The following is a 13,515-nucleotide window of genomic DNA, read 5'->3' on the forward strand; positions in this document are numbered from 1 at the left end:
ACAGGAGGCCGTGTTGCCAACCTGGCTATCCTCACCCTGCTGGAGTAGGAATCTCTGGAGCTCGCAGTGAATGGTTGGAGCCATTCAATTGGCAGAGGCAAGATTCAAGGAAGGTCTCAGGGGTGAGATTGCATTATCTACAGTTGAAAGACAGAGCTGTTAGGAGGGCTAAGGGGAGGATGCATGATGCCTAGTATGCTGCTATGAATGACCATTGATAGTTAATGCTTTCAAAGGCTCTCATGGTTCAGGGAGGAAACAGTGCCTTCTAGAAGTTGTTAAATGCTAACAAAGAGTAATAGCTCATTCTGTATGTTGTTCTAATGTAGTGGAAAGTTGTGTTTTCACACACACCACAATGTACTTAACCCTCCCTTTCTTTATTGTCTCCTGCACAGGTGAACCATGACCTGTTGCTACCGCAAGCACTGAGGGACTCACACTAGCCTCCGAGGAGGAAGAGGAAGACTTGGAGAGTGCAGTAGCACATCGTCTCCCCACACCAAGTACCAATGCAGATACTGGCACCTTGGCAGGGTTTTGCACCTTGGAGCAAGGGGAAGCACAATCTGGTGAGAGCATTTCACAATCGCACATGCAGCTGCCAGAGAGTGACATGGAGCAGGCCTCTGGAAGTTGGAGGGGTGTTTGAGGTGATCCAGGTACTGAGTCCCAGTTGGGAGTTGAGCCTCTGGAGTCATCTGTCAGGCGGCGGATACTGGACGTCCAGAGCGAGGTGAATGGAGGTTTGGTGGATATACCCAAGGGATTGTGTATTCTAGCACGTGCTTTGGAGGTATCCATCCAGGCCATGTGCACTGCGATAATCTGCTCTTCAGAATGCCAAGCCTCCTGGAAAGACTGGCGACTGCCTTGAAGCGGCAGACCCAGCAGGTTGCAGAAGCAATTGTGGGTTTGCGCTCTGAATTTCACTCCATGGCCTTGGCTCTGTGCTCAGGGGCGCAGAATCAAGGGACCTGGGAGCCTGCATGCTCAGCCAGCTCCTGGTTCCTCTCAGGAAGACAGGGAGGGCCAATCGGTCCCCATGGCGGAAGTTGAGCACCAGCTGCCATTATCTCGAAGCACCTTTCAGGGTGCTTTTGATGGAGGCAGCTTCTTCTCTGCCTCTCTGCCATTGGCACAGTCTCCCTCAAGTGGCATGGCAACAGAAGGGCCTGTGCCACCCTGGAGGCAACATCTAACGTGGCAGGGCCCTAAAGCCTTCACCGGCACAAGGAACACCCACCAAAGCCATCCAGAGCAAGGGGGGAAACAGGTCAGTTGCCTCTCTCCAATGCAGCTGAAAGCAAGGGCAGAGCACCATGCTGCAGCATATGAAAGATTTTGATAAAGACTCCGCTGTAGTCACATATTCGATCACATTCCACTGTCATCACATATTGGTGCACATGGGTGCATTTAGGTTTTGTTTCCTTGACAAGGGTCCATTGGCCAGATGTAAATAAACTATGTGTTTCATAGCCATCATGCAAGGAACAGTGCATTATTTCTAGTTGAAGGAAATGATGGGAGGTGTGGAAGAGCATGTGAAGCTATGTCAAGTTGCAGCAATGTTTAATGGATGACTACGGTGATTGTGCTGAAATGACCTTTGGAACGAGTTTTCTGTGAAGGTGGGATGAAAGAAATGCACCCATAGTATTGTGCAGTTCAGAGGCTTCGGCTGCATGACTTACTGGAACCTTTACTTTATTAAGGCCTCATGTGTGCCACGGCCGTCCATGCATTGCTGTGCAGGCCCTTGCACTTCTTCATCTGGTGGCACCCCCACATCCTCATTGATTTCAACATCAGAGGATTGACTGGTTTCTTGTGGTTCCTCTTTCTCCATGGCATCCCCTCCCTGTAGCGCATGGTTGTGCAGAGTGCAGCACACAACAACCATCAGCAACACTCTGGATGGCGCGTACTGCAATACTCCCCTGACCTATCTAGGCATTGGAACTCATCTTCAGGAGACCAATTCTCTGCTCTACGATGGCCCTGGCTGTGCCACAGCTATCATTGTACTCTGTGCCCCTAGGAACCTTCACAGGTGTCATGAACCGTTTCTTCAAAGAGTAGCCCTTATCATTCAGCAGCCATGCATCCAGGGCATCAGGTCCAGTAAACATGTCTGGCAATGGGCAGTTCCTGAGATTGTAGGAGTCATGGCTGCCACCCTGGTACATAAAGACATACAAACAAGGGGCAGGGGTAGGTCACTCGGCCCTTTGAGCCTGCTCCACTATTTAATAAGGTCATGGCTGATCTGATGGTAACCTTAGCTCCATATTCCCATCTATCCATGATAATCTTTCACCCTCTTGCTTATCAAGAATCTATCTTGCCCTACCTTAAAAATATTCAAAGATTCTGCTTCCACTGCCTTTTGAGGAAGAGAGTTCCAAAGATTCATGACGTTCTGAGAGAAAAAAATTCTCCTCATCCCTGTCTTAAATGGGTGACCCTTTATTTTTAAATAGTGACTCCTAGTTCTAGATTCTCCCACAAGAGGAAACATCCTCTTCACATCTTCCTTGTCAGGAGCCCTCAGGGTCTTATATGTTTCAATCAATTGGCCTCTTACTCTTCTAAACTCCAGTGGATACAAGCCTAGTCTGTCTAACCTTTCCTCATAAGACAACCCACCTACTCCAGGTATTAGTCTAATAAACCTTCTATGAACTGCTTCCAATGCATTTACATCCTTCCTTAAATAAGGAGACTGATACTGTACACAGTACTCCAGATGTGGTCTCACCAATGCCCTGTACAACTGAAGCATAAGCTCCTTACTTTTGTATTCAATTCCCCTCGCAATAAACAATAACATTCTAATGCAGAGCTTTCCTAATTATTAATGTACCTACATACTAACCTATTGTGATTCATGCACTAGGGCAGCCAGATCCCTCTGCATCTCGGAGCTCTGCAATCTCTCATCAATTAGAAAATAAACTTCTTTTTTATTCTTCCTGCCAAAATGGACAATTTCACATTTTCCCACATTATACTCCATTTGCCAGATCTTTGCCCACTCACTTAACCTGTCTATATCCCTTTATGTCCTCTTCACATCTTACTTTCCTACCTATGTTGTATCATCAGTAAATTTAGCAACCATACCTTCAGCCCCTTCACCCACAAGAACTCCTCACAAAGCAACGCCCACAGGCCCGAATCTCACTCGCCAACCTGACTGGAGCCTCCTGACCCCCTTCCCACCCAACCCGACCCTCCTTGCTGACACGACCCGAATCCCCACTCCACAGCCTCCACCCGACACCCCACCGAGGTCTGATCTGACATCCACCCCCCGATGTCCGACCCACCCATCCGCCCGAATATCTGACCAACCCAACACCCCCACCCCCCCAAATGTCCAACTACCCCACCTTCCCACCTCCTCAGAATATGCGACCTCCCCCACCTCCGCCAGATGTCTGACACCCCACCACCACCCCCCCCTGGTGTCTGAACCCCCCACCCCCTCTGAATGGCTGACTCCCACTCCCGAATGTCTGAGCACCCGCAACCCCCACCGATGTCCGGCCTCCTAAACCCACACCCCACCCCGCAATGTCCAACTTCCATCCCCATCCAACCTTCATTCCCCTTACCCCACCTCCAAATCCTATCTACTTACCATAGGCACTTACCGTCTCCCCGGACTGACAATTTCAATCGATCCTTTAAACTTACCTGGTTTACAGCTAACGTCGCAAAAAGGGGGTGCGTCCTCCTTCAGTTCGACTTTGCTGGACTGCGACTCTGGACTTTGGAGACAGCTGTGCTGCCTGGATTCCGCCTGGCCTGAGTCGGAAGGTCAGGCGAGACAGGTGTGAAATAAATTTGGAGTAAGTAAGTGGGCAAGGAGTGACAATCTGACGCTGATTGCCACCTCAAGGAAGTTACGGCCCAGTACGGTCAGTCCTCAGAACAAACACATTGTTTAATGAGTGACCCTTTCCTAGTGCTGGGTCAATTACAGTATTGTTAGCAAGGGTTTTGCAAAGCTCAGGTTAAAGGGTAAGAGTTTCCAAAAGCTAAACACAGCATATGCCGGAAATCTGAAATAAAAACAGAAAATGCTGGAAATACACAGCAGACTTGGCAGCTTTTTTTAATTCATTCACAGGACGTGGGCTTCGCTGGCTGGGCCAGCATTTATTGCTCATCCCTAGCTGCCCTTGAGAAGGTGGTGGTGAGCTGCCTTCTTGAACCGCTGCAGTCCATGTGGTGCAGAGTCACATCCTCTCTCTGCCTGAAGCACCATTGCAGATGCTGGCACCTCAGCAGGGATTTGCACATTGGACTGGGGACGTGCACAGACTGGTGAGGGCACTTCACAGTCTCACATGCAGCTGCTGGAGACTGTGGTGGAGCAGATCTCAGGCAGGAGTGTCTGGGATGATTCAAGGACTGATTCCGAGGCGAGTCATCCGTAAGGTGGCAGATGCTGGATGTCCAGCACAAGCACAAGCTCCATGACGATTTGATAGCTATACCAGAGGGTTGTGTGTCCTGGCCCAGACTATGGAGTTGTCCATCCAAGCCATGTGCAATACGATCACCCATTCTTTGGAGCACCAAGCTTCCTCCATGGACAGACTGGTGACTGTCCCGGTGGGTCAAACCAATGCAATCAGCAGTATGCGTTCCAACCTGCGTACCATCGCTCTGGCTCGAGATCCGGGGCCCAGAGCCAGGGGGACAGGGAGACTGGGAGCCTGAACACACAGCCCGCTCCTGCTCCCTCTCAGGAAGGCAGGGAGGACCAATCAATCCTCGTGTTGGAGGTTGAGCAGCAGCTGCCTCCATCTGGAAGCATCTTTCAGGACACTTCTGATGAGGGCGACATCTCTTCCATCCATCTGCTATTGACACTGTCCTCATGCAGTGCTGCGGCAACTCAGGATTCTCCTGCCTCTCAGCAGGGGTCTGCTGATGGCAAACTGCTCAGGGCCACAACTGCACAGAGGTGCTCGCCAAAGTCAAACAGAGCAAGGGAGGTGGCTAATCAGCTGTCTCTCTCCAGTGCAGCAGCAAGCGAGGGGGAACACTGTGCTAGAGCACTCGCAACACACCAAAAAAAATCCACAGTGGTCACCAAGAGGGACACATGGGTGAGGAGTTTACTGTAGTGTTTGTAATATTCATTTCATGTTTCTAAATAAACCCACATCTCACACACCCGAATGTAATGCTAATGTTTTACTGCTGTGCTGTGGCTGTACTTGTGTCAGGAGGTAGAGGAAAGCTTGATAATATTGATGCAGGGCAGGAGGCCTCGTGTGTTTAATTTTGGCATGGGTTAGTGTGTTGACATGATGGTGACAGAATTCACACAGTGCACATGGACAAAGGTTTGTACATATAGAGCTTATACATCGCTGATGCCAGGGCTTTGGAGAGTATTGAAACTTCTTCCTTATTAAGGTATCCCTGGTGTCATGATGATCCTTCCGCTCATGGCCAAGGCCTTCGACCTGAACATCACAGTGTTCCTTCAGCTCACTCTCATCCTCAGAGGAATGGTCCCTATCTGCCGTGCCATCATCCTCCAGGGCATCCCATCTTTGGATAATGAGGTTATGGAGGGCGCAGCACACAACAAACATCAGGGACACGTGTGAGGGAGCAGACTGCAACACCCTTCTGTCCAGGCATCTGAATCTCATCTCCAAGAGACTGATGGTCAGCTCGATGATGGTTCTGGTGCTTCTGTGGCTCTCATTGTACCTCCTCTCCATGTCTATTCTGGGCACCCTCACAGACGTCATTAACCATCTCTTCAATGGATCCCTCTTGTCACCTATTACCCATCTGCCCAAGGATTCAGGGCCGCTGAATAGGTCTGGCACCTGTGAATTTCAAAGGATGAAGGAGATGTGGCTGCTGCCCGGGTACTGGGTACATCCAACGAGTGGAAGCCTTTCCTGTTGATGAAGGTGCAGGGCTGCCCCAGCAGGAGACTTTATGGTGACGTGAGTACAATCAACGGCTCCCTGCACCTGAGGGAAACCTGCAAATACCTCAAAACCTCTGGCTATATCCAGTCCACTCTGCTCGTCCAGTATGAAGGAGATGTAATTTCCTGCCCTTCAGAACATTGCATCAGTGAAGACCTTGATGCTGTGGTGTGCACTAGGCTGTGTTATGCCACTGAGGTCTCCACAGGTTTCCTGAAAGGAACCTGTCGCAAAGAGTTTGAGCACGACAGTGACCTTCAGACCTACAGGTATCAAGTGCCCCCTAACACAGTTGGAGGAGATCTCCTTTGCAAGCATGTCACAGAGTGATGTGACTGTGTGTCTTGATAGCCTGAGCCTTTTTTTGGATTGAGTTCTGACATTCGCAGATAGTTCGGTCTCTGCCTAGAGGAGCTGCATAAGGACCTTCTGCGCCTCTGCCGAGGAGGTTTGTTGCCTTCATGACCCTCAGGCTGTGGTGCAGCTCTGGCCCCTTCATGCACCACCAGTACATCCTGGACCTCCCGCTCTGCCCTTCTCCCTCTCACTCTCTTCCTCCTCTTCACCCTCCTCTCCTCCTCAAGGTAGGTTGTGTCTCCCACTGAGAGAACAATTCCCATTTCTCTCAGGTACTTTATAGCCTTGGATGATGGGCAAAAACTAAATAGAGCACTCAGCAGAGCACTCAGGAGACAAAGGAAAGGCTTGTAATTTATATGATTTTTAAATGCAAAACATGCTCATTAAATTAAGCACTCCCAACAATTACAGATCTCCGAACTGCAAAGCTGAGACTCAGGGCTAAGCCCTGACAAACTTCCCTTAAAAAGAAACAGGAACCCCGCATGGTGTAAATCTGACTCTGTAGGTGGATTAATGTTGACATGCTGTATTATGGCAGTCAACTGGTTATTAACAATCTTAAATACCCACTTATGTGAAATATAAATAACGGGGTTGGGCTCCCGATTGTTAAGCCAGCCCACCTACCGTATTGTACTAAACTGACGTGTTGAAATCTGGAACGCCACCCAATGTCATCACGCCCAATAATGTGTCTCCAGATGTGGGGAATGCTCCTGATTTGGGAGTGTATTATTCAGCCCCAGGCCACAAATGTCACACTTTAAAAGCTTTGAAATATCATTTTTAATGCACTAAGAAACTTACTACTGTACACCATTTCAATTAATCATCTTTTAAAAAAAATCTAATTTTCAGGTTTTTTTAAAATTGGGTTACTTACAGGTGGTGTACTAGACATTTTTACTAAAAATATTTATGTTTTTTATTGAAGCCATTTTCAACTGCATTAATAAAATTGCATCAGGTTACCACTTTATATGGGGTATATGGGAGATGCTTGTGAGGAAAATACCCTTCTTGATCCCCTGCTAAACCATGTCAAGAGGGGTGTTGGTGGGGAAGCCAATGTGCCAAAACTCTCCAACTTTCATTTATGACTCAAAGTAGCTGGTTGTGCACACCAGCAGATCTCAACCCAGCTGCCATGCAAAACTAAACATCATTGGTGTGATGTGGGGTCATCACCCCTTGAGTGCATGAAGACTGGAAATGGCGGATGAGACAGAAGGTCCTAACAAGTTAGTAGGACGGCAAAACAAAAGACAGAGACCAGCAAAGTTTGTGACACATACAGGGCATAGTCATGAGACTTTGTTACGCAAGTGGCTAGTCACCTGTGAAGAGTCCCACAGTATCAACCCCATCGTTCATCATGGAAAATCCATGACAGCAGATCTGCTGGTAGAAGTGGCTACAAGCAGAACAGGAAAGGTGAAGATTATCACTCTTACATATATACAGAATGCTTATTCACGTAAAGGGTTTTGAAAAAGAAATTACATTCCAAAGCACTGTCTGATTGGACTAGTTCACAGAAGGTTTTACATCCAATGATATGCAAATGAGTTTGATAAACTTGAACAAAACAAAACACAAGTGCCGTTTTTAGTTCAATATCCACCCAGGTTGCTGATTGTGGCCAATTGCAGAAAGTTTTGGCTAGTGTTTTTTCAACAAAGATTTAGTGCTAAAATATTCAAGCTAACAAGAAATTAATTCACAGGACGTTGATATTGCACATCAGACAATTATTGTGTTAAACATCAGGATTCAGCACATTGCCCTATATTTTAGGTTTCCAGAGCCTCAAAACTGTGAATCTCCTTTGATTCCCTGATCTTTCCTTCTTTTTCTAACCTTCAGGAGCTTAGTTTAATGTCACCTAAGCACTACATCTCAACTGACTTTGTCTTTTTTCCTATTCCATTCAATTTTGGCAGCATCTTGGCTTTTCATCAAGGCACCCTAGTAAAAGGAAGACTGAACAAAGTGCAAAGTGGTGATTTGATTGTTTTCGATCACTGCATTTTCCTATAATGAGCATCAGGCAGTTTTAGCAAACTGATGTTTCATTGTAGGTCTTTATGATGAAGCAACATGAAGCAGTTTCTGTATCCATGTTTTCATACTGCAGGAAGAACTTAGAGATTTAGGAATTTACTGTTTCCCTGGAAATCATGGAAAGCTGATTTCCATGATAGACTCATGGAAACTGTGTTTCGATGACACACACGGAAACAAACTCCAAAAATGTTTGAGCAGAAGAGAATTAATTGAGCAGTCTAGTGATCTATAACATGCTCAGATACAGATGCTGTAACATTACCTGGAGGGAGTGTCCAGCTGGGTTAAGGCTAAAGCGAAACGTCTCATTAAATGATGGTTCCCGGTCGTGCCTGCAGACCCGAGTCTTTTTCTTAAACATTCGCTTTTGTGTTGAAATGTTTATGACATATAATTTCACATACAGGTCTGCGAATAAAGAAAGAAAAAATTTTGCATTTATATCGCTCTTTTCATTACCACCGAACATCTCAAAGCAATTTACAACAATTGAATACTTTGAAGTATTGTTACTGTTCTGATGCAGGAAACTCAACAACCAATTTGTACACAGCAGGCTCTCACAAATGTGAGCACTATGAAATGACCAGATAATCTGTTTTTGCAGTGTTAATTGAGGGATAAATATAGGTGAGGTCACCAGCTCTTTGTTGAAGTAGTGACATGGGATCTTTTACATCCACCTGAACAGGCAAAATACACAATAATATGAGGGGTTCATTCAAGTGCACAGTACTGTAAGAACGGTAAAGAATCAGGTTTGACCCTTCATCAATCTTAATTTGGGAGGTGTCAACCAGAAACAGTTGGGGTGTTAAAATTAACATCAGCATTCCTACTGCTGAGAGCAAAAATTGGCAAAGCACAACCTCATTCTCACTGTCCACTAAACCCTGTTGAACAGTGCATGGAGTGGCTCATGTTGACTGTGGTGCCTTATGTGGCAGATAGACGGCTGCTACTAAGATCCTGAAATTTTTTTGTGACTTGTCCATGTTCTCATTGATGTTATAGAAAAATCTCAGGAGAAATAGTCCAATTAACTGTTTTTATTAATTTGTTCAATGTCTCCAGGGTCCCAGCAGTCAAAATATCCCACTGTAATTTCTGGGGTCTAGATTTGGACATGAAGAATGGCTATGTGGTTAAGATAACTGAAGGTTGCGGCAGCCCAGGATGAGTCACAATGTAATGAGGAGGGCAAACTGGAAACAGTATGAAAGCCTATTTAGAGAACACTAGATACCTGGGAGTGGTTACGAGGTAGTCATCTCATTGGAGCAATTAATTGTTATTTTAACACTAAATGAGATCAGGGTTTTGAATCACTGCAGTACATCAATTACTGTTAATCTACATTGTGAAATTTACAGAATGGTTTCACTCCATTTTGGATTATTTTTCTCACTGCCATTGTTATTACAGATGAATTATGAGCTGCAAAGCTCTGTCTGTCATTTTTCCATCTATCAAGCAGCAGCACAAACAGGAGCTTTATCCAGGCTTGAATGACAGGCCCCATCTACACTGTTTTGACTGGAACTTCTGTACCATTGCCTACAAAACTGATTCATCACTGTATGCCTATCTCATCATGGAAGTCAACTGTACTGAAAAAGTGAATTATCCAGCATCAGTTCAGTCTGATGACTTCGGGTTAAGGAATACACTATTGGACTTTGATTCCGGACTCTGGACTCATTGAAACAATAATTATTTTTTCTGTGGCCTTTGCCCTGTAAATCTTTCTTTCTCTATCCCTCTTTTACTGTATGAATGTGCAGGGGAAGGGCAGCATAATGACTGCCTCTCTCCTGCATTTTGAGTGTGTGCAAATAAACTAACCCTCTGCGTTCACCTTATCTCAAGTTTGCTGTGGGGTTATTTATGGAAAAATTGGATCGTACCAAAACCGAGAAGTTGGGAAATATACCACTATTCATAAAGGGGAAAGCAAATCAAAACATCTTTCTGTTTACGGATGGGTGGTGAGAGGAGGAATCAGGGCTGTTTAAATTAAATCCCATCCTGTCCATAACATACAATATGAGGGACAAGAGAAATACTATCCCTATCATGTCCAACATTGTTACCTAAAATCAAATGCTTTGAACAATTAATTAATTGAGTGAAACTCAGTTTCAAGGCAATAGCATATCTCAGATGCTAAATAATCTTTGATCCCATGGTTGATTCAAAACTCCCCAATCAGAGATTTCCTTTGAGCACTTTCTGCAACAAAATTATAACACTTATAGATATAGAATGCATTTATGATTTTGCCACATGCAGTGGATCTTTACCTTGATGTGTCCACCTGTTATGATACAAATGTCAGCACAAGTCAAAACTAGCTAAAATCAGAAAACAAGTCTGCTACTGCCCTGACCAGCTGCATCAGAGGAATGAGGTGATATTGATAATCACTGAATTTTGTTCTTGTAATATATGCCATCAGCTTTGGTGAGTTACTCCTTTGTACCATATCCCTGTGTACATGTCTTCACATGTGTTACAGACACCAAAGGGCTCCATTATTCTGTCTAATGTTAGCAAATATTGATACCTGGTAAATGATCAGGAGATTTAAATTTATAGGTGATGTTTCTGCATTGAAGGATCTCCACTATTAGCTGCTCTCCATCAGTCTTCATTTCCTTCTTCAGTGCTATCTTAATTTCTCCCATCACTTGAGTTTTACCTGTGGGCAGGTATAAAAAAAAAAGGAAATATATTTCAGTAGAACTGCTTTGATGTTCAATTATGTCAGTAAACTTTTATTTCCCTTCATGGGTCAGGGTCAGGTGGGACATCTCCGTGAGAAGTTTCATTCTGTTTTCACAAAGTGCCTATCAGCACTGAGAATTCAGCACTGGGTTAAAAAGCACTGTGCCTTACTAATAACAAATGTGTTCATGTGTTCACATGAGTTAACATGCTCATGAATTATACCACACAGCATGATTTCAGTATCCTTATTAGTTAAATAAGAGTGAATGTCACAAAAGATCAATGTGTGCCATTTTATACATGGTTCTTATCAAAAATAATGATGGTAACTCATTCAGTCTAATTAATTGAATAGAGAGTGCTGTGAACAGAAACATAGAAAAATAGAAAATAGGAGCAAGAGTAGGCCATTCAGCCCTTCGAGCCTGCTCTGTCATTCAATATGATCTTGGCTGATCCTTTATTTCAACACCATATTCCCACTCTCTCCCCATATCCCTTGATACTTTAGAGTTTAGAAATCTATTCATTTCCTTCTTAAATATATTCAGTGACTTGGCCTCCACAGCCTCTGTGGTAGAGAATTCCACAGGTTAACCACCCTCTGAGTGAAGAAATTTCTCCTCATCTCTGTCCTGAATAGCCTACTTTTTCTAGCAACTTTATATGACTCTTCCTTGGGTCTAATACTATCCTTAATTCCTTTTGTTAGCCATGGTTGTGCCACTTTACCCTGTTGTGTTTTTGTGCCAGAAAGGAATATATAACTTGCAATGCATGCATTCGTTCCTTAAATATTAGCCATTGCCTATCCACCATCATGCCTTTTAATGGAGTTCCCCAATCTAACATAGTTAACTCACCCGTCTTATCTTTGTAGTTCCCATTGTTTAGATTTAGGACCCAAGTTTCAGATTGGGCTACTTCATTTTCCATCCTAATGAATAATTCTATTATGTTATAGTCAGTCTTCCCTCAAGAACCCCATGCAACAAGATTATTAATTAACCCCTTCTCATTGCACAACACTAAACCTAGGTTAGCCTGTTCCCTAGCTGGTTCCTTGACATACTGGTCTAAAAAACCATCTCGTATGCATGCCAGGAATTTATCCACCACAGTATTATTGCCAAGTTGATTTTCCGAGTCTATACTTAGATTAAAGTCACTCATGATTAGTGTAGCACCCTTGGTACCTGCACCTCTAACTTCCTGTTTAATGTAATCTCCTACCTTCCCACTAATGGTTGGAGGCTTATAGACAGCTCCTACTAAAGCTTTCCACCCCTAGTTGCTCCTTAGTTCCACCCAGACTGATTCTACATCTAGATTTTCTGAGCCAATGTCCTTTCTCACTACTGGACTGATTTCATCCTTAACTAACAACGTCACCCCACCTCCTCTTCTTTTATGCCTGCCCATCCCAAATATTGAATACCCTTGGGTATACACTTCTCAGTCTTGGTCACCCTGCTGCTATGTCTCTATGATTGCAATCATATTGTACCCGTTTACATCTATTTGCACTGTTAATTCATCTACCTTATTGCGAATGCTCCATGCATTCAGATACAGTGCCTTTAGACTTGTCTTTTAAACATTTTTACACATCCTTTTTTATGCCATGGCCCTATTTGCTGCTAGCCCTTGTTTCCTTTGCCTTCCATGTTTGTTTTCTACTTTTCTGTCTTTCATTCCTACCTCTGTGTCCTTCTCTTGTGTCTACCCACTCGGGTCCATATCCCCCTGCCATTCTTGTTTCTCTGTCGTGGAAATATAATAATTGTGAGTTATTATAAAAGTGGGTTAACAGTGGGGTTTTGGATTAGGTTATCTGTGCGTATGTGAGTCTGTGAGATTTAATTGAATTGGAAGCAGCTGGTCTGGAGGCATTGAGTCATCAAAAAGGTAGCTGGTTTTGAAATGCTAACATGACTGAAGTTTTAGAATGTGAGGTGTGAGGAAAATTTGCATTTATGGATAAATTAGAATAGTTTGAATTTCAAAGAAATGGTAAGATGTTACACCTAGCTGGAAGAAGTTAAGCCAGTGTGTTTATTTTTCCCAAAAATTACTGATAAAATTATTACTATGAAAGGTTTATGTTATGAGAAAAGTAAAGTTGCAAAAACATATGGGAATAATGGAATTTGCATTCAAAAGGGAGAAACATGTACAAAAGAGATGAGGCTATGTATAAGAGGGGAAGGCATTCTAAGATCTAACATGAGTATAAAAAGCCTCCAGCCTCTGTGCATCAAGTTGCTGTCTACAGGAACTAAAGCTGAGAAAACTCACTTTGAAACTCACTGTCCAGGGTATTCTGTTGCTTTGCCTGGGTCTGTTTAAATCTATTTGTTGTCACCGTTGCCTTAATGAA

At 44.2% G+C, this 13,515-nt stretch overlaps 1 protein-coding gene across 1 annotated transcript in view; it reads right to left on the reverse strand.

Moving 5' to 3' along the window:
- The window catches only part of pcloa (piccolo presynaptic cytomatrix protein a), a 755,467-nt gene that overhangs the window by 1,795 nt on the left and 740,157 nt on the right, over positions 1–13,515 (reverse strand). Inside the window, exons 24-25 of the mRNA XM_078553074.1 lie at positions 10,972–11,106; positions 8,668–8,813 (exon numbers count right to left, since the gene is read on the reverse strand). Of these exons, the coding sequence (XP_078409200.1) occupies positions 8,668–8,813; positions 10,972–11,106 (281 nt within the window). The remainder of the gene's footprint in view (positions 1–8,667; positions 8,814–10,971; positions 11,107–13,515) is intronic.

The sequence above is a fragment of the Cetorhinus maximus genome, chromosome 12 (genome assembly GCF_964194155.1).
Source record: "Cetorhinus maximus chromosome 12, sCetMax3.hap1.1, whole genome shotgun sequence".
NCBI lineage: Eukaryota > Metazoa > Chordata > Chondrichthyes > Lamniformes > Cetorhinidae > Cetorhinus > Cetorhinus maximus.